Source organism: Xenopus laevis, chromosome 4L, assembly GCF_017654675.1.
Source record: "Xenopus laevis strain J_2021 chromosome 4L, Xenopus_laevis_v10.1, whole genome shotgun sequence".
Taxonomy (NCBI): Eukaryota; Metazoa; Chordata; class Amphibia; order Anura; family Pipidae; genus Xenopus; species Xenopus laevis.
This window is the reverse complement of record NC_054377.1, coordinates 71,348,530-71,371,502: the sequence shown is the minus strand read 5'-3', so window position 1 is coordinate 71,371,502 and position 22,973 is coordinate 71,348,530. Positions and strand designations below refer to the sequence as shown.

General features: G+C 34.6%; 1 protein-coding gene across 2 annotated transcripts in view; it reads right to left on the bottom strand.

Moving 5' to 3' along the window:
• Positions 1–22,973, bottom strand: part of col24a1.L (collagen, type XXIV, alpha 1 L homeolog) — a 156,314-nt gene that overhangs the window by 79,146 nt on the left and 54,195 nt on the right. For both annotated transcript variants that reach the window (XR_001935320.2, XM_018258139.2), the window contains exons 8-14: positions 17,733–17,777; positions 13,271–13,324; positions 12,441–12,485; positions 10,503–10,556; positions 10,241–10,285; positions 3,239–3,292; positions 1,382–1,426 (exon numbers count right to left, since the gene is read on the bottom strand). Coding sequence is in view for 1 of the 2 variants with exons in the window: in XM_018258139.2 (XP_018113628.1) it covers positions 1,382–1,426; positions 3,239–3,292; positions 10,241–10,285; positions 10,503–10,556; positions 12,441–12,485; positions 13,271–13,324; positions 17,733–17,777 (342 nt within the window). In the remaining variant the exon portion in view is untranslated. The remainder of the gene's footprint in view (positions 1–1,381; positions 1,427–3,238; positions 3,293–10,240; positions 10,286–10,502; positions 10,557–12,440; positions 12,486–13,270; positions 13,325–17,732; positions 17,778–22,973) is intronic.

The following is a 22,973-nucleotide window of genomic DNA, read 5'->3' as shown; positions in this document are numbered from 1 at the left end:
CTATGTGTTTTCATGTACCAGCAATTCACAATGTTGGTCCCATACTCTTTTGATATGCTAAACATAAATAATCTGTCAGTCTCACTCAAATAGTGTTATAAAAGTTTCTGTTTTAAGTTGGCTGATACATGGTCCTGAGTGGATCTGGCTCTGATATTGGATTATATTTTTATAGCAGCAGCAGCTCATATTAATTCCCTGACAGCCTATTCATTTTCAGTAGCAGAAAAAACGTTCTTTTATGCACACCAATTAATCAGAGTGCTCTTTCCAAATCCCACTCATGCTCCTATTACATATTCAACTGGGAAGTTTGATTTAACAAAGCAAATCATATTCTTTGTCTGAGAATTACCAGAATGTTCCATGATGATTTGATCATGATCATTAAAAGACAAGCAAAATGCCAATTGGAACAATTCCACCTTCACAGTCAACTAAGAAAAGATTCTTGTCATATGCCCTTGCAAGTGCTACCCACTTAAATTGTAGTAAGGATTTACACCATAGTTTATATAATAAACAAATATTCAGTCTACAGTTAACAACAAATAAAAACATTTGTTTGTTTTATGTAAATCATCCAATATATTCATAGCAATTGTTTCAACTAATACTAGGTTTTAGTTAACAGTTCAGAAGAGGTTTATGCATAAACAGTACAGAGAAACGTGTCTATATACAGTTATAATAATAATTAGGGAACTAGCCCCCCCTCCACATAGGCTATTAATGTTGGGGACATTGACATTTTGTCAAAACTGGCAAGACATACTTATATAAGTCTGTACGTGGGCCTAAAATCTGTATATTCAGAATCAGTGTAATTTGATGGTTTCCAAATGAACATGCAAGAAACTCTTTCAAAGATTTCTAATTTGCCCATGTTGTCTCAAACCACTTTACTGCTCTTTTTCCAGCTGCAAAAAGGCCAACTGGAAAGTAAGCCATTCTAATAAAAAGGGAAAGAATATTGTTAGGTAGGGAGTCAGAGAGGATGTAAAGACACCACAGAGAATTTGAAATGAGAAGAAGAAGCAGACACTGCCTTTCTGCCTTTTATCTATAGTAAATTAATTTGTTAGCCTTTTAACCTGTGCACCTGCCTTTATTGAAGTGCTAATTTGAAGCTCTGTTAGAATCTGAATTTACAATTACACAGACCATTACAGATCATCACAAAATGGTTAGTTGTTGTGGGTCAGAAGCCCACTACAGAGTGAACCCAGAGTAATTTTCTTAGAACACAAAGTGAACATACCAACCAGCGGTATTAAGGACCTAACTTGTTTCATAGAACACAGATTACTTCCTTGGGTTAAAGGAAAGGTTATGATGAACCAACATATTTCATATTTACAGATATGGAATGTATAATTACTCTAAGTCCAGGAAATCCAGCCTGTCCGACACCACCAACAGTTCCCTAAAAATAATGCAAACATCAGATTAGATAATATACTGTAGCTCATATGGTTCAAAAAGTTTATTTTATTATAACAATCAAAAGTAATTTATATAGGTATATCTTTTACAAGGAAATGCAATATGAATTATGACAAGGCCATCTCCCATAGGGGTATATTTATCAAAGAGTGAAGTTAATAGTTAAGTTCCGCCACTAGAGTGAAATTCCACCACTCTCCATTCATTTCTATGGCATTTTTATAGGCGTATTTATCAAAGGGTGAACTTTCACTTTCACCCATTGATAAATACGCCTTTCAAAATCCCATAGAAATGAATTGAGAGCTGCGGAATTTCACTCTAGTGGCGGAACTTCACTCTTTGATAAATTTACCCCATAGAGTCCAATTTTAGCAAAGAATTCTAATTTTTAAAAATGATTTCCTTTTTTCTCTGTAATGATAAAACAGTACCTTTTACTAACTTGGGACTAATATATAATTATTTAAACCTTACTGAAGGCAAAACAATCCTATTTGGTTTATTTAATGTTAAATGTTTTTTTTTAGTAGACAATGTATAGTAATTCAAATTACAAAGAACTCAAAACTTATTATGCAAAGAATTCTAAAAAAGAATAAACTAAAGAAACTAAAAATGGTGTACAGTGAGATTCAAGAATCTAGGCTAGCATATGGGATGTGTGGCATATGAATGACATAGAAACCGGTAATCTGTAGTCATATCTACAACTGTGCATTATTATTGAGAACACAATTATCAATGGCATAGATATCCATTCCTTATTATTTACAAAGCACTAAGCTTTTGAAATGGTAAGCATAACAAAGATATTACACAATAAAGTTGTGGAATATCAGTGTTACAGCTTGCTTTATTAAAACTACTCAGGAACCTTAGCTAGATGAAGGGCTAAGCAGAAAATACATTTACAACATCAAAAAAAGAAAAATATTCATTTAACAATAATTCTGTGGCATTGTTCCTAGACTATTATTATACTGCAAATTTTAATTGCACAGAGTGATTTTCAAAGACCTGCTTGAAGGTGCTGTGATTGATGTTTTATTACATTCACTTTCATAAAAATTTTCTTGCAAACAGCTTTTCCGTTACTATTTTAGATTTTGTTCCCCAAAACATTCAATCTGTTCCACAGACAAAATAGCATGCAGGGTGGAGTAATAAAGGCAGATGTTGGAGGAAACTGGTTGTGATCTTGGGAATTAAGGCTTAGCTGAAATGAGTGGGTTTTGAAAAGAATGGGTCTACAAGTTTCACCTAAAAATAATACTGATGATAGGACAGGAGAATAGGGCTAGATCTGCAAACAAATAGTTCCTTCAACAGAATAGTTGTAACTAGTTAATTGGACAAATGGGTTTGTACTTAGGTTGGATTTATGTACAGAGAGGTACTTTCATATAAGAAGTATTTTTACTTCATATATAAAATGGCCAACTCTCTAATTCTCTGCAGGAATTCAGCCAAAGCATAGACCCAACGCTCTATACAACTCTATTAGGTTGAGTAAGTTAGTGATGTATCGTAATTATGAATGTATCGTAATAATGAACTGAGCTGTAAACTGATGAAATATAGAGACAATCTGTTAATGTCTTTCTTGATACCCTTAAAGTCTGTGCACTTTTTCATTCCTATCACATTCTTGTCCTCTTTTATTTTCTTCACCTAATTGGGTATGCAACTTTGTATTTAAAGTTTGGATATTTCTGGCTTTTTTGCACTGCAAATTAACCAATAATAACTTTATAATAACCACAAAATATCCAGAGCATAACATACTTACAGGGCTTCCATCTGCACCTGGAGGGCCTCTGTCACCAAATTCTCCTGGAAATCCCTATAATAAAACAAAACATAAAATTACACGTGAGATTCTGCAAAGCACAAAAAAAACAAAACACTGAGTTTATTTAAAACTAGAATGTAATAGCTCAGTCAAGACTTAGAATTATGCTGTATTACCAACCATTTCCTCTAAACAAGATCATTTTAAGCTTGTCAAAAATACACATTTGTGGTTGTTGTTTTATGTATGTTTTTGGTTTCAGAGGGAATAGTTTGAAATGCCTTCACCATGAAAACTAATTGAAATTATTCTTGTCAAGTTTGCATCAGTGTCAGGCTACACTCAAACTGTGCACAAATATACCATGAACTGGGTTTAACCTTCAGTAGTCTTGTAACTCTTTGCCTCTTGACAAGTTGCTTTTATTCCTGATTGTTCTTAACTTGAGTGATTTTCCAACACTGAACAATAAAATTCTATATGTGAATTCTTTCAGGTTGAATATTTTATGTATTCCTTGTTAAAAATATCTATAATGCAATATCAATTGAGAAATCCTGAAGGATTTGAAGCAGTTTAATATTTTCTATGTTAGTCAAAACTTTCCTGCCAGGAACATATTCTTGAAGTCAAGGCACTTTCCACAATGTGTTTGACTGCTTAGAGTAGTTGAATGCCATTGTGCTCTACAGAGTGATATTGCTACAGATATGTGCACATTTTATATTCCCCAGTGTTTATTCCATGTAGGGAAAAATGATTCAAGCAATTATGTTTAATGTGATAAATTGTTAAGCCTGAAAGGCTCTGTAAAGTTTTACAAAGCTGTGACTTGTTACCATTTGGTAATATAAATCAACCAATTTGAAAGGTAGTACACATAATGGCATCATTTCTGATCACTGATATAAGAAAGTATAAGTTCATTTTGGAATATGGTACAAACACATAAGCATAATGTATATTATGTGGCCCTTGTGGATCAAATGGCAAAATTAAGTTTGAAAAAAATATATTTGCATAAAGCTGACATACTATATGTTGGTACACCAGATCAATGCAAACAACGCATTCTGCACTACATTCAGAACTGGCAAATTAAGTAACCAATGTAACCCTAAACTACTGCCATCACTTGGCTTACAGTCAGATCTTCCTTTTTATTGCTCTTGGATGTGCCACAGACAGAATGCTAAAGTGCAGATAGGAACATCCGACAGATCTATGAAATAGGAAAAGCATTTAAAAACCATTTAAATACTTTACTTGGCCAGTTGGCCTTTAATTTCATTCTTCAAGCAAAAGTTAGAATGTACCAAGAGTGAATCAGTACCACAATGGATAGATATAGATATAATAATGTATTAAATTAAAAATTGCTCTTTTATCTTTGTATGGCAAACAATGATACAATGCTAACCTTTACATAATAACTGTAAGCCATACTTAGATAATCTTCCATTTCATTACTCACAGTTTATTAATCCTACCAAAATATCATCTAAAAACTGGTACAGTGAGGGATTCCACAATATGCACTAAATTTACATATGAGAATGAAAAAAAAAACAAGTAGATTTATTCATGTAAATATTCCATCTGTTCACATGGAAAAAATGTCAGAAATGTTTTGCTTCTCAACAAATATCATTTTCTCCCATATCAGGTCAGAAGTTGAAAATGTGCTTGACATTTTACTATCCCACAAGCATGAACTGAAGCTGATAAACCCATTAGCACTGAGAGAGAGAACACAGTGATGAAAGCACTTTTCTAGTATGCCTACTTAACCCCTGGCAAAGGCTTTGAACCCAACTCACAAGGTTCTATGAGGGGGCTGAAGCACAACTTCTAGCAATTTACATGTTTTAGTACAGGCTATTAGCAAACCTTAAAGGGGAACTATTGCAAAAATGAAAATGTAATTTAAGCTTCATTGTACTGAAATAAGAAACATTCTAAATACAATCAATTGAATATTCTGCATCATTTCTGAAATAATCAAGTTTATTTTCAGTATCCCTTTCTTAGCATGTTTTTTTTTCATTCTGTTTCTTGCAGCAGTTGGACATCAGATATTCATTGATAGTTGGATCCAATATATCTTATGGGGGTCTTTCTTTCCTAGCAGATGTATTAGAGCTCACTCAGATAACTGGTTCCAGTACAAACAAAATCTAACAAAATAACAGTTTTTTGCACCAATCTTGCATGTAAAGAAAAAGGATGTCTGGTGATTTTAATAGAGCGAGCTCTAATACATCTTCTAGGCAAAAGGAGCCCCCCCACTATAAGGCATCGAAATGTCAATGAATATCTGACACCCAACTGCTGCATGAAAAGAGAATGAAGAAAAACAGATGCTGAGAGAGGGATAGTGAAGATAAACTTGCTTATTTCAGAAACTATGCAGAATTTTTAATTGTTAGTATTTGAAAGTTTATTATTTCAGTATGACGAAGCTTATATAAATTTTTCATTTTCACGAAATGTGTGTATTATAATAAATAAAGTACCCCCAGTTGCAAAATATGAGGATATTAGAAGTTACCTTCGGCCTCGTGTATTTATATGGTCATGAAACTCCTCGGTAACTTATAATATCCTTATATTTTACAAGAGGGGGTACTTTATTTACTATATATATTCGTTTTTAACACAGACACAGATTAAAAGGAAAATGACAGTCTGACTTGCAGGGACCATTTCTCCAAACCACTTTGGCTACCAAAGTCATTCATGGGGAGGTTCCTGAAAAATTTGCAATAAGTTGTAACACACTAAAGTCAATGGGCATTTTTTAGCAGCAACTATTTTTCCACTTTGACTTAAACTGAACAAAATACAGTGGTGTGGAAGGGCAGGTTATTCACTGTGACTTATTGAGAATGTTTTGGACTTTATGGGTATTTTTCTAGGTGACTTTTTTTGTACAGTTTACAATGGGGAGTATTGGCATTTCACATAAATAGCAACAGTTGTTGCCTGGTAAACTGTAAACATCCCTCACTGGCCTGTAGCCATGGTCCACAACCCCAGCTGCCAAGAGGAGGGGTGGGTTGCTGGGTAGACTTTCTCACAATATGCGAATAAAAATAGATCAGTCATATTACATTCAGTGGCTTATGAATAGGCAGTTTAGAAATGTCAAAAAAGGAAATCATTTTAATCTGAAAAAAAAGAATTCCATAACCTCAACTCCACAACCTCAGCATCAATTTTACTTTAATCAGATTACTGGTATGACATCATCATTTATTTATATTGTACCTGCAAGTTGCACAACTCTGGGGTCTTACAATAATTTAACAAATAAGGGGTTACAGAACAAGAAAAGGATGGGAGTGCCCTGCTCATATGAACTTACTGATGATTTTCCATTTACAACAGGAAATCTAATACTTCTTGGTTTTCACTGAAAGGTTAAACAGAATGGTTAAATTAACCCATGTGGGGGAAAATTATAGAAATGTTTTGGTTACGATTAGTGATTTTATGATTTTGACAAAATGGCATTTTTTGAACACACTTTTTTTTTTTTCATGTGTGTCTTTTTCTGCTTCTTTACAGAGTATGGAACCAGCTTTGGAATATGTTTAATTTTGATATGGCTTTGGAATTAATTTACCAAGGAAAGCATAACAATGCCTTTTTCTCATAATATAACTCTATATTTACATATTCTATAAAGGGTTGTCCACTGCAGGAACTAAATTTTGACAGTGAAAGACATAAATTTAAGCCAACTGGATAGGAGGTTGGTTTATCACCTCTTACACCTGGGACTACATATGTATTAACTTATTCACTTTGTTGTATGCTTGATAAAGAGCTGGGTGACCAAAACATGTTGATCCATTAACAAGACAGTGCTCTTTAATTCTTTGAGTGTTCCTCTCTATTCCTGAAATATATCATAAAGACAAAAACTTAGTTGTAGGTAGAACAAAGTGACTACCTAATTACAAAAAGTTGAGGGTGCCTCAAAGTTGGATCAGGGGATTTGATCAACCTGTGTCACTTGGAATCTGCACATAGCTGCCCACATACTAATTCTAGGCTGTAAAGTAGAGGGCCCTTTAAAAATCAGCATCCTGCCTTACCTTGATGCACTCAATGTATACACACTGGTGTAATGTGCACATACCATGCTCATGTGTTTTTTGAAAACTAAGTTCACAAAAAAATAAACGTCAAATACAATAAAACTGAAGTCTAGCCAACTAAACTATGCTTCCCAGGGCAGGATCTATAAAATGTGTCTGAAAGGTACTTTATAGAAATCTCTGTTCCAATTCATCTGGCTTTATAGCTTATGGCTAGTGTGATGTTTAGGGGTTTATTGCTTAATCACAGCACTGCTTAAGTGATCACAAAAGGCAAACAGAATTGTTTGAAAAGATAAGAAACAGTTAGAAATTCGTATTTTATGAGACAGTTATCTAATATTACATTATACAATAAGCCCTTTATAAATGTGTTTATCCCTCAGGAAATATAGGTGACCATCTTTCTCACTAATGGATCTGCAGTGTCTACAAACCAGACAGTAGCAATATTTTTACATAATAAAATACACAGACAGCTTCCCTTCAAATTCTTAAATTCCCACAAGTAAATAGTACCGGTAAGCTTTTTTTTCATGATTTTTTAAATCAGCATTCCTAATCAAAAGCCTAATTTCTCCAGCAAACAGACTGTGGATGAGCAGTGAGAATCTGTTGTGCTATTGAGCTGCTAATTTATACAGTTCTCATACAACAGCTATTTGGCAAGTTTAGTTTCAGCAAATGCTTGCCAGAAGAAAATGAGGTATGAATGTGTAGTGTAAGAATAAACGGCACACATCTGGTACAGCAATGTAAGCAGCATATTTATGATTTCAGTCAGATACTACACAGTTTGGCCAACGTCCATGTTTGAGGGGTGACATCAAACATTCAGGTTTTTGTTTTTAAGGGATCATCATCTCTGTTATCCTTCACAGCAGACTACAATAATTTAAAATGCATGTACCCTGTAAAAGGTCAAGTATTACACACTTCCTCTACTAAAGCAAGTTTTAATTTGTCAAAATGGCTTAATCATCTGAAGACCTGCTAAACAGATAAGTATATTCTATTAAACCATTTGTTTTAAAAGCCAAGCAGGGTTTTGCCATATAAACATCAGCGGCATAGATGAGATACCCAACCAGAAATGTAGAATCTACAGACTAACACTACGGGCAAATTCACAAAAATGCCAAGTTGCATCTCAGCAGCCGAACGCTGGTGAAGTTAAAATTGTCGCTAGTGTTAATTTGTAGCCGAGCATTCCTTAGCGATCTTTTGTTACCATTTAATTCTGCCTAGCGAAAATGCACTAGTACTCTTATGCTAAGGTCAATTTGCACAGGGCGGGTACAAATAGCTTGTATAGACATTTTTATTACAGATGTGCATTAAAATGTTTGAAGTGGCTAATTATTTCATTTGGATCTCCATTCCTTAAGTCAACTAAAAAATAAATTAAACATGACATAAACCCAATAGAACTAATTTCCTCTAATAAGGATAAATGATATTTTAGGATTAAGTACAATGTACTGTTTAAAATTACAGAGAAAAGGAAATCAATTATAAATTTTGAATTATTTGATCAAAAAGTAGTCCATGGGAGAAGGCCTTCCTGTTATTGGAGCTCTCTGAATAATGCATTTCCGAATAATGGATCCTATACCTGTACTAAAAGGACCAAAGGGGCAGATTTACTAAAGGGTGAAGTGGCCATCGCTAGTGACAATTTGCCAGAATTCCCATTAGCAGGGACATCATCAATTTACTAACAGGCGTAGAGGACAATTTGCTAGCTAAGAGACCGCCGCTAGCATACGTTCGCACCCCATAGGCCAAAGGAAAGGCTATTAAGGCTCGAAATTGCAGAATATGTGAAAGACTTCTGTCAAATATTTTTTAAATTTGACAAAAATGTAAAATTGAAAAATATTTGATACCATTATTACATTTTCTATTAAAAGATTACAAATACAGTTCCTGCTGCTTTATCTTGTAACGTGTATGAAGAGCAAATAAATAATTCATACTGGTTTTGCAGGCGAAGCTTTAACTTTACACAAATGCAGCTATATTTAAGATAATTAAAAAATTTGTAGAAATATGATTTAGTGTAATCACTAAGAAAGCAAATTATCAATTTTTAAATAATAGTGACAGAAATTGTGTGATCTTTTCTGCAATCATTTTTATTTATTCTTGAGGAAAAGTATATTTAAGATGGAATGTCTCATACATTTATAAGGCTGTAAAGTCCCAACAGTTGTTTAAAACAAAAACAAAAACAAACACAAACTAATGACTTCTAAATAAATTCTGCAGCTGTTAGTTTCAGAGTTTTTTGTTCAAATTGTCTTAATAAATCAAGACTGTTCAAGTTCTTTACAATATGCAAAACAAACAGTTTGCAACACTGGCAGGTACACAACAGTTGAAACTGTTGCAAAGCTGAAGCTTTTATTGGGGCATTCGTAAATACAAATGTTTCTGAGATTTGAACATTGTGAAACGTTTGTGATTATGAAAGCTCCAGTCAAAGCCTTTGACAACAGTAAATGCATTCCTATTCGTTGTTAATCTGCTGGATACAGATACCATATTGCACTTTAGTTGTTATTTAATACCAACCAACAGAATTTGGGTTTGTAGTTGAGCAACAGTTTAAGTGCCAAGATTTGATTTTCATGGTGGTGGGTAATTCACAAAAATTGTTTTAGCCAAAAAGTAGAGTAAAATTAAGCTTTGATGATGATCAATAATATTTCTTACTTAGGTTTTACTTTACTCCACCACTATGAACCCCCCCCCGCTTAATAAGTGAAATAATAAAATCATGTGTTTAATTCAGACATCAGACTAAGTTATAACTTGTCCTATTTATGAGCCAAGAGACACAACGACACTAAGAAATAAAACAGAGAACATACAATGCTTTGCTGCTTACCTGCCCACCCTTGGGCCCTTTCTTCCCAGGTGGCCCTGGTACACCCTTAAAAGAAACAAAAGTACAATGGTTTTGTCAGATCATGTACTGTATGTAGTTTCTTTAACGGTATGTGCAATAATGTTTTATGAGTTTGAAAATGAAGGTCTCCTCATTGATACTTGGTCAAAAACGTGCATAATTTAAGCCAGTTATTGAATTGAAACTGATGTTGACAATTTAAAAGGCAAGTGTATTTTAGGAATTATTTAAAAAAACATACTCTTTCTCCTTCAGGTCCGGGAGGTCCAGGAACCCCTGGTATGCCAATAAAACCCTTTCAAATAAATACAGAAGTATGTTAGTATAAACAGATATTGTAATGTTATAACATTAATACTTTAAAAAATAGATAGCTGTGCTGATAAATATTTGACTTACAATAAAGAATGTAAAATACTTTAAAATAATGTGCAACATATATCAGATGAGAGTTGTCAAAAATGTGATGAGAACTTACAATACCTCAATTCTTACAGTCCAAACAAAAATACACAGTATTGGCTGAAAGGATATATCTTATGTCACAACAATGCTGCATCCTAGACAGCAGCCCGTTATTTAGCATTGTGTCAACTTTGATTTTTGGCTTTAATTTCTCTTTATCCTTATTAGTATGCTACAGTATAGGCAAGTCACTCAATGGCTAAATGTAATATATTTGTATATCTCCTTGTGTGCCATTGTCCTAATACAGTACATGTTTATCTCAGCTACAGCCAAGAAAAGGCATCACACAAGAATTGTTTACTGGTGGTTGCACTGGTGGTTGTACTAACAAATCTGTTTCTGGTTCTCTCCCCAAATGACTTGCCATCCTGTCCCAATATTTTCTCATGTAAGAGACTATTAATATACTGCAAAACAGATTTAAAATGATACCTTTAATGGCTAATGCTGGAGGAGTTTTATGCAAGCTCAGGTCACTAATGCTTATTAATGAAGTTGTGTACTTGCATTTGAAAGTCTACCTTGTATGTTTGAAATAATGGAAACGGATATCTGAACACAGTAAAATATTAAGGCCAGTGAACTGCACGACTTAGGCAACCCGGCTGGCCACCGCTTTCCCTGACAAACCCCCCCCATGTTTTCTTGGGGGGGGACAAGGGCCCGGATTAGGGGTAGGTAGATAGAAGAGGCATGTGCCCAAAACTCACCCCCCCATGTGCCCTAGGCATGTGCCTCTTCTGTCTACCCCTAGTTCCAGCCCTGAATGTAACTAAAAATGCATGATGGTATGTACTATTACCTGCGCATTGTTTTGAAATATGACTCTTAAACTGGCCAAACCCTGCCAGATCTTCTCCTTTGGCGAGGTTGCCAAATGAACACATCTGGGCCTGATTTAGGCACCCATGAGCTGGGGCAAATGGGGCTGATCCTTTCACTGGCGTCAATCAGACCATACAGTGGGGCTTATAGAGGCCCAATGAATGAGGACTGCATCAATGCACTGCTGCATCCCTGTCCAATGGGATTTTTAAACATGCCCAACTGATATTGGGAAAATGCTCTGCAACATAACAGTAGAGCAGACGAGCACCATATATGGTCCAATAAACTGCCGACTTCGACCACCTCAATCAGGGTATGGCCAGCTGCAGAATCCGTGTACTATTCTGAGACTTTTTTTTTGCAGAAATACAATATATAAGAATGGGCATCTAGTGGTAAAACATACTGTGCAGAAGTACGACAAATCCACTTTACTACGGTAATATTTATCATTTAAACCAAATTATCTCAAAATATAATTTAATCTCTCTGTAACAAAACAGATGAATTGGAAAGTCAATAATGAACTTTTCAAAGAGATCTATGAGAAGCACGTTCTTCAATTAATAACAGCAAATCATGTTTTCAACTCTGACATCGGTCCTGACAGTTTATCTTACACAAATAATGCTCCAGGCAGGAAAATGTCCTATATTTTCCAATAGTCTTTTTTTATCAATCCAAATCAGATTTGTTTTGGCATTTTTTCAAAATATATTTTCAGAGCTTCTTATCTTATTGTATCTACTTCTGTTTGTACTTGTATGTCACTTTTTGTGGGTTCTCTCTTTGTAGCTGTAATCTAGTTCATTTATTTTTATCTTCATTAATCAATCTTCAAAATGTTATAATTCTAACTATCTTTACATGGAAAAATACTTACTCTAACACCTTTAGGGCCCATGATACCTTCTGGTCCAGCTAAACCCTGGTAAAAAAAAAAAAAGTTTCTTTCTTATTAAATACATTTCAGTTTACTTTATACTTTTAAAGCCATGTGAGCAAATATTAGCAAATATTACAGAATAATTTGTCTACTTGGGAATTTAAAAAGTCCTTGTGTTTTCTCCGCACTCCAAATAACAGTAAGTGACCCAGGTGCTACCCGTAATGGAATAGATAAATATGTTGAGAAGGAGACCGAAACGTTGGCCTGTTTTTAAATTTTTCAATAAAGTATGTTTTAACCTTTAAGTAACTTGTCTTTAAACGTTCCTGGTGTGCACCCATCTACAACATATTTATATATATATATATATATATATATATAGAGACAATTAAGACCATTTGTTTTTTAACTTACGGTAAATATATTTTGATTATTTACAAAAAATCATGCTGTGTGCTGGATCCCTGCTGTTTATCAGGTATATATTTTTTTAATTACACATAACTTTAAAATCGTTCAATATTTTTAATATACTATAATAACTATATACTATATACTATATTCATTAAGCTACTGAGATAGGTCTCTTGGAAGTTGCCAGATATCTGGCAGATACAGTATTAAGATAGAAGGTATTATTCCACACATTCTAAACTAGTTGCGAAGTAGACATTAATGAACTAGTTTCTTCTTTATTTCCTTTACAATCATTTTTGATCATACTTTTGATAATGTAGCATTTTTCTCAAGCTTGAATTAATAACATGATTTTCATTATTAATGCATTACATGCTGTTAGGAAATTTACAGCACAGTTACTGCACCTGCCTGCCAGGGTAACCAAGAGCCCCAGCACTGCCAGTCATTCCAGGAATTCCCTAAAAAGAAACAGCAAATTCAAGATATTAGAATTTTTCAACATTAGGACTGAATTCACTAAATCCAACTACCCCTTAAAAAAGTACTGTAGGGTCTGAGCACAATATAATAAATCCTGTGAACACCTTCTGTAGGGGTTTCACACCATCAGGCGCAAACCATGACTTAACTCCATAACATTTAAATTCTAATCGTAAACAGTAGTAGTTCACCTTTAAATTAGCTTTAGTATAATGTAGACAGTGATAGTCTGAGACCATCTGTAACTCGTCTTCATGTTTTGTGGTTTTAGAAATATTTATTTTTGTTCAGAAGCTCTCCAGTTTGGAGTTTCAACAGATTTTTTGAGTCCAACACAAAACAGTACCTGCTACTTGATCTTAACTAATACATAATTAATCCTTATCTGAGGCAAAACAATCCTATTGGGTTTATTTAATGTTTAAATGTTTTATTTTTAATAGACAAAGTATGGTGATCCAAATTATGTAAAAAGACCCCTTATCCAGGAAGCCCCATGTTCCAAGCATACTGGATAATAGGTCCCATACCTGTAATAAAATTAGAATTGTATCCTCTGAAAAATAGCAAACTAAGTAATAGCAAAAAAAAGTGAAATTGTTTTACATGTATTTAAATATAACGTACTGATACCCTGCATCGGCAAAAACTGCATGTTTGCTTCAAAAACACTTCTATAGTCGATAAATAAACTGCTGTGTAGCCATGGGGATAGCAAAGGTCTATACAGAAGATAAGCTGTGTATAATACAGTGGCATTAATTCTTACACAGGACTTGTGTACATTGAAAGTCCTTTAATGGCAGAAAGACAATCCATTTGAATATCATTCTATCACTGAAAATAAACTGCTATTTATTGTTAACTAAAATGCACTACAAATTGAGCGGAACTCAATATCTGCAGCCTTCACAGCTCCCAAACTTGCACATCACAATGACTTTCAAGTTGGGGCATGGGAGAGCTTGGAAAAGGATGCCTACATGTATTCCCTCCCTCCTGAATGCAATGCACTCCAAAATGGAGTGCAAACAATTGTGGATTGCACCTGTATTTTGCTCTTTGCATCCTTTTTTCAGTTTGTAAATATGGACTCATGAGTGAGATAGCAAATTTGTTTAAACAGATAAAATCCACTATCTTTCTCTGAGACATCTAATGAAATGCACTTTCCATTTTGATATTAGATAACATGCAGTCAGATTCTACAGCAATCGCAGATGGTAAGACCAAATGCACATTAAAAAAATCACTGTACCATTCTCAACTTTATACTCTTTCATTAACTATATTTTGATCTTGATGATATTATAAAACCTATACTCTGAAAGGTAATTCGCAAGTACATCTACAAATGCATTAGAACGGATTAACACTTTAAAATGCCAGTTTATGTATGTACAGAAGTTTCCATTAACATATGCTACTTACGTTATATGAACTTTCATTTTTTTTTTAACTGTGTTGGAAGAACAACTGTAGTTGAACGCCTACAATCCATTAATGACGGGGAATGATATAGAAAAGTAATTTCCAACCTTTATGTATCCAGATGTTGCTATTATAGAATATGCAGTGTGCTTTAACAGTTAATGACATGTTTGAAAATTATAGGGGTTGTAGACAAGCAACAGCTGGAGACAGAATTTTCGGGGAAAAAAAGTTGTGGTGTGGTGTACAGGAGTCTGGTTTTTGTTTCAACTTGCTGCCACCCCCCCCCCCCCCGCACACCTTCAATGTAGCCATGTTTTCAACACAGTCACATGAGTGGATTAAGTTGGTTGACTGTATAATGGAACATTTCATGGATAAAAATTGCTACCCTTTGATCTTTTACTTTGACTATAGCTAAGGCTAAATGGGGACTTAACACAAACAATATTCCAGCCCCTGCAGAGAGATTTGTAGGGATTGCCTTGTGTGGAGCATGTTTTTTTTTTTTTTTGTGGCATCTCACACTAAAATCAGAATGAAAGTGATAATTTGCAAGAACTGGTTGAAACCTTCTTGGAACTTATCATTGGTAATCTCAGGCACCAGCACTGATACTTCAGTGTATGGTGAAATCCCTATCAAAGAAGCCAATTGTTACAGTACTTCATTGGAAACAAGCAAGGATGCCCTCACTCCAGAAATAACTAATAATTAATGAACTTCTATTGGAAAGACAACACAACATCAATTAGGTGATGATGTTCATGTGACAATGCAGTTTATTATAGGTTTAACCTGTAAGAAACATTGCAGAAACATACTTATCAGCCTTGTATTATGTGTCAGTAAAGAATGCAGTTGCAGAAGTCAAATCAATACTGTACGGTGTCAGTAAAGTATGCAGTTCTAGTCAAATCAGTGCCGTATACCTTTTAGCAAATGCATTTTCTAAAATTAACGAGTAAAGTAGAAATATTTTTCTGTAACAATGCATCTGGAAAAATATTTTGCTTTTCAGATGGATAATTTCTCTCGACAGGTACAGCTCTGACATTCCTTTTCCATCTCTGATATTCCTATCCTGAGAACTGAGAACACTAACAAACACTTTGACTCACTTTCTGAACAGATGATGCTAAAAAAAAAAACTCAGGGTGCTTGAGGCTAAGATCTATCAGTTGCTTGCAAAATCATTTTATACATGTCTATCTAAATATTAATTTAAGCACACATCAAGGTCTAACTTGTTTTAGCAAATACCTGAAAAGTTCCTGAGGGCAGTCTTCCAATAACAAAGCTTTTGGTACCTTTTATATTAGAAACTACTGAACTCGTTTTCTAATTATGCAAACTAACAAAATAAGTATAAAATATGTCTAAAAATGACACTATGAATACTCAGAAAATAATAAAGGTATTAACAAATCAAATTTACCAACCCAGTACTCAGACCCTTACCTGTTCATCTTCCATTCTGTTTCTAAGGCCAATGGGACCAATTAACCAGAACAGAATATCAAATTTTCCTAGAATGGCATGGCTTGTATTCTACTAAAAGCTTACTTTAAAATATGGAATGTGAATAATCATAACAAAATTATAATAATGACACCTATATCTCTGGGGTTTACAAAGCCCATAATTAACTGTAGGGCATGCTTTTTCATAGGGTATAGATTGAGCTTGCTGCAGCTCACTAAGGCAAAATTTCACAGCTTATTATTCATAGGAGTTATTTTAGGGGTATATATATATATATATATATATATATATATATATATATATATATATATGGATCTTCATATACATTTAGAAAGTAATTTAAACATTAAGGGGGTTATTTATTAAGGTTCATTTTCCATGCAAATTCTCATTTTCAATGGGTTTTTTTTGGTCAAAACTAATTTTCGAGTGAAAAAAAAAACGTATATTCTTTCAGGATTTATTATACCCCAACCCTGGAAATAGCTTAAATCTGATAATACACCATCTGAAACCTGTCGAGGTCATGTAGGAGTCAATGGCAGAGGTCCCTTGAACCATTTGAAGATGAGTATCCTGCATGATGTTCATGTTTTTTTTCAGCATTTTTTTCCTGCAGAAAACTTGATTAATTCGAGTTTTTGGGTTTTGCAACCTGATCTCACAGAATCTAGTTTTTTCCATTCAAGTTTTTTGTTAAATAAAAAACCATTCCACTTGTGAATTCATTCTCTTCCATTCGGTTTGGTTAAATAAAATTAATTATCCGGTGTTTGTAACTGCACCAACATATTATTGAATATAATTACATCAGCATTTCTTTGTTTGTGCCATAGTTAACTTCAGACATACAGATACTATAACTGGACCCCTGTTGGTTTGACTTTAAAATTGTTTTACATATGAGAATAGTTGAAAGACCATCTGTCAATTATGTCAGCTCTTAGCACTCAAGAACATGTAGGTAGATGCTTGAAACACTAGTTGACAGCAGCTGCAGTGACACAAGTTTGACATGTCTGATCACTTTAATATCTCAATTTTTTATGTAGCTCTTGAGAAACTACAGTTTGGCTGCTTGCAATGGATGAATTGAACAGTATTGAAATTTTAACAAAACATATGGTTAACTAAAATATATTATCAAACCAATAATTCACTTTCAAAAATGTATATGATCAAGTATGATTATAAATATATGAACTTTAAAAGACCTTGCTGTGCCAAAGTAATAACAGAACTCATTCTTATATCCTACAATCAAATGTAACTCATGAAATCCTCTTCATCTTGAAGTGGCATAATAAAGTTATGACATATTTGAAAAAATATCTGTAAATTGCTTCTTGGAAAATATTCAACAATCTGTGTGTGTTGTCTGATTTTTGAATGTGAGATTTGTAGCAACAGAAATAAAATATTTTTATATTAGGAATACTGTAATAGAAAATTAGGAATGCCAATACATACCTTCTCTCCTGGTGGACCTGGTTGCCCTGGATATCCTTTAGCACCCTACAAATAAAGCAGTTATATTAAATCAGAATAAATTAATAATCATAACAAGCCAGAAAAAAGGGACTGTATACAGTATTTGTTTAGTACAGTATTTGAAATTGAGGGTTGTTATACTGATATTCATACTTTTTCTTCAGTAGTGCATACTGCAAATTCAACTGCACATCAAACACAAGGAAACTTAGCATCTATCAAGTAATAAATACAATATGTATTAAAGGAGACACATACTGCACTTAGTACACAAGCCTAGAGTTTCAGCTTCTCAATAGCATGAATGATCCAGAACTTCAAACTTGCCACAGGGGGTCACCATCTTGGAAAGTGTCTGCAACACTCACATGCTCAGTGTGCTCTGAGCAGCTGTTGAGAAGCTAAGCTTCACAAATATACAAGAAGAAAATGAGGTTGGCCTGTAATATAAGCTGATGCTACAAGGCTGATTTTTAAATTGTGATGCTAGTTGCACTGGTTTCTGTGTTACCATGTAGTAATTATCTGCATTAATTACTAATCAGCCTTATATTGTGACATTTATATTCTATGTGTACTGTATATTGTGAGTTGGTCCCTAAGCTTAGTAAGTGACAGCAGCACAGATCATGTGCAGTGAATCAGCAGAAAAGAAGATGGGGAGCTACTGGGGCATCTTTGGAGGCACATATCTTTACTGCTAAAGGGCTGTGGTTGCCTGGGCTGGTATATAAGCTCAAAACATAATGTACAACATTTCTAGCCTACTTCTTTAGTTAGGCTTTAGTTCTCCTTTAAGGTCTATAATATGTCCAAATGTTTGCAGGCACTTCTTCTAAAATTGTATGTCCTTAGTAACTGTTGAGTTCCAAACTGCCTCTGAAAGCGAAATAAGCTCATGAACTATAAGTTGAAAATGTGAGTTTGAAGGCTTTTATTAATGCTTGGTTGAATGCGCTTTGTTCCAGTGAAAGCAAATCTTAAGGCTACAGTGTGAAATTAAATTCTCATTATTTTGTGAGTTTGCGAACAATCTTTGGAAGGTCCTTGTCATTTCAGCACTACAATGCCCCCATGCAAAAAACAAGGACCATTGGAAATTGGCTTTCTAAGATGAGAGTATGAGACTTAAACCCAAATAAACTCCAGTGACATGTGAATGGAAACCTCAACTGCTAGCCAGATGTTATAAAACATCAGTTCCCAACCTCACTAATGCTCCTGTGGTTTAATAGCAGCAAATTCCACCAACATTGTTTTGCAGAAGAGTACTGACCATGTTTTGTCTGACACTCTAGTCTAAGGAACAGTTTAAAAAGCTCTTTACATTTAAGATGTATGTATGAAAAACAACCTGTATTTTGCACTTTGTGCTATGGGTTGTGCTCAGCTCACAGCACTTCCTGCATTCAGCATTTAGAAGGGGTAGGAGAGAATCATTCATTATTCACCCCCTAGTTTGTAAGTCTTTCTAACATGCAGGTAAAGGATCAGCTGTTGCAAGGCACAGAAAAACCCTGTACTTCACACATGCAATAGGCAATCTGGCGCAAGGTGAAGAGCACCGCCTGTTGCTTCTGATGCTCTGTGCATGGTCCTTAAGGGAAGCAATTACGAAAGTTCTGTAAAGTACACAAAAAATAATATGCATTTACATAAAACTACTACTGTGAAAAAATGTGACAAGCTAGACCTTTGATATATACAGTTAGGTCCATAAATATTAGTTCCTCACATTTGTATGCAATCTCTTTGTTCAACCCACTGAATTAAAGGTAAAAGTCTGCATCTGAGTTGTTTCATTTAAAATTCATTGTGGTAATGTACAGAACCAAAATTAGAAAAAATATGTCCAAATATTTATGGACGTGTGTGTGTGTGGGGGGGTGTTCTCCCAGTTTCTGCATAGGATTCCTTTGGGTACTCTGGTTTTCTAAATAAACAAAAATGGTGTGCATATCTGCTCTTGAAGAAAAAGTATATATATATATAATACACAAAAGCCATGAATATCCTGTAAATTATATCCTTATAAACGGTGAGTAGTGATGTCATCAGTTATAAACGGTGAGTAGTGATGTCATTTCTGTCACATGACTCACTAAAATTTGTGTATTATAATAAATAAAGTACCCCCAGTTGTAAAATATGAGGATATTAGAAGTTACCTCGGAGTTCCATGACCTGTATAAAAACACTCGGCCTTCGGCCTCGTGTTTTTATATGGTCATGAAACTCCTCGGTAACTAATAATATCCTTATATTTTACAAGAGGGGGTACTTTATTCACTATATTAAGTTACTGGTGATGTAAATATCCCCTTATGATCTCATAATCAAACCCTAGTTCCAGGTTTACCAAAATTGGATTAATTAAATAATTGAAAGAGACCTATGGATTGTAAATACAGAGCCTGTGAGCCAATGCCCAGTTGGCACGAAACCCGTCAGGCTAAACATGTCCTGATAAATATCTTTAATTTTTATAAGTATTTTTGCTACTGTCCATGGGTCTCTTTAAATTATTTTTTATTACTCGGGTTTTCTTCCACACTCTAAAAACAGGTAAATTGGCTCTTGATAAATCTGCCCCTACTGTGAGTTAATGAGATAGGGACCTTGCATTGTAAGCTCCATAAGGTCATAGACTGATGTTAATGATATATAATTATTGTAAAGTTCTGTGAAAACATGTCAGTGCTATATAAACTCCATGAAATGCATTCAATTCAATGGACAAATTATCTTATTTTTAGTGATGAGAAAAATGTTTAGCCAAGTTTTGCTGCAAAATGACACCCATAGACTCGAATGGGTGAAAAAAATTTTTAGCGTCAAACAATTGTCGCCCATAGACTTCAATGCATTTTGGCGGATTTTCACAGTTCACAAATTTTCTGCAAAGCGGAACGGGTCACATTCGCCAATCACTACTTATTTTACTTTATATAATAACAATTCCTACACTGAAATTTGTATGTGTATGGCATATTTACTTTAAAAATATTTAAAAATCAAAATGAGTTATTTTAATGGGACACTAAATTTCTGTTGCTATATGCATTCATTCCCCTTAATTTAATACTGTTAAGTGCTGCTTTATTCAGCAATAACAATTCATTTTTGGGGTACAAGAATGTGCAAATTATGTGTACCTGGGATAGATTTAGGCCCATTCCTGCAGACAGTGCTACTTTGGGATCACTGCCCTGCTGAAAGTATACTTTTCACCTATGATTAAATTTTTTAGCAGACTGATTTAATAACAATAAAATGTTGGGGTTTTTCCACGAATCTCTAAAAAATCAAGGTTTCCTATTTTTTTTTTTTTTTTTTTTTAAAAAGCTCTAAAAATTTGAGATTTATTAAGGGGGTTATTTATCAAAGGTCGAGTTTGTGAGGTTTTTCTACTTCAAATAAACTCACAACTCAGATGTTTGCTTATTTATGAAAAAACCCGAATGTAACAAAACTTGAATCAATGCAATTGGGGGGAAACTTGAATAATCAAATTGATTGAGTTATCGGCAAAAAAAAGCTCAAACTGATCGAGTTTTCGAGAGCAAAGCACTGGAAAAAAATTAAAATAATAGAGGATCCTCTGCCATTGACTTCTATATGACCTCGACAGGTTTTAGCTGGAGAATTTTTGGATTTGAGCTTCTTGGAGCTTTGGGGTATAATAAATCTCGAAAAATTTGAGTTTTTTTGTACCTAAAATTTTTTACTGAAACCACCCTTGAAAAACTCGAATTGGGAAAAATACAACTCTACCTTGATAAATAACCCCCTAAGTGTAAAAACCACAAAAACCTGTAATACAAAACATCACCAGGTAAGGATGTCAAGATCCTATAGAGGTCAATGGGGGCAGTGCTGAACCTATAGGACCGTTATAAATCAATTTAGAAGTACAGTATTCCAATTTTTTTCACGATCATTCCATGTTATTTTCCGTTCATACTTTTTTATTTGGCTCTTTTAGTAACTGTCAAACTGTAGTTTTAGAGAAAGTGAGTTTAGTTGTGGAGTGACCATTTCATCATAAGAAAAAAAAACATTAAAAAAATCATAAAAATACAACCTGGGTACTACCTTTACATGTATGATGAGTTCCCTCACTAAACTGGGCCCCTTTTTGACTACCAGTGCAAAAATCACATATGTTGCCTCCTGGCTTTTCTAAGTTCCTTAGTCTCTCAGGCCCTTGGTCACTTGAATGTTCCCTCTGCCCCTCCGAGTTCCTAACACAGGTAGCCTTCCTGTCTGTGTCCTACTTAAAGGAGAATTAAAGCTAAGTAGGCTAGAAATGTTGTACATTGTGTTTTGGGTTTCTGTACCAGCCCAAGGCAACCACAGTCCTTTAGCAGTAAAGACCTGTGCCTCCAAAGATGCCCCAGTAGCTCCCCATCTTCTTTTCTTCTGATTCACTGCATATGCTCTGTGCTGCTGTCAGTTACTGAGCTTAGGGACTGACTCAAAATATACAGTACACATAGAATATATATGTCACAATATAAGGATTATTAGTAATTAATACAGATAATTACTACATGGCAACACAAAAAAAGAGTGCAACTAGCATCACAATTTAAAAATAATAATGATAATTTGCAACAACCCCTAAGCTCAGCTTCTTAACAGCTCAGTGTTTCCAAAACTGTGGGGCTGGCCATATAGGATGGCTCAGAGATTTGGCTGGAAGTGTCCAGACTGAAGGCTAATTAGAGTAATAGTTTGGAAGAAAGCGTATTTTTTTCCTTCATGCTCCTGTGAGCTTAGCATGAAGGTCAATTGGATTTGGCTTTAATGCAAACAATTATTTGCTGTTCTACATATTGTTCAACAATTTTTCCTATATTACAAGTTTTTCAGCAGCTCAATATTTTACTTCAGTTCAACAATACAGCCTGGATATTTTTTATTGAAGCGATACATTTAATGTTATTTTATGTCTTGCTAAAGGTGGCCATATACAGGGAGAACCACTCGTTTGGTGATGTCGCCAAACGAGTTGCTCTCTTCCCGATATGCCCACATTGAGATGGACGATATAGGGCTGATCCAATCATGGCCCAACGATCGGAACAGAATGGAGGCGATACAGGTGGATTTTTTTACCCTGCCCAATCGTCATCTGCTCGACTATCGGCCAAATATCGATTGGGGAAGCCCATCGGACGGCCCCACACACACGGGCCAATTAGCTGGCAACTTGGT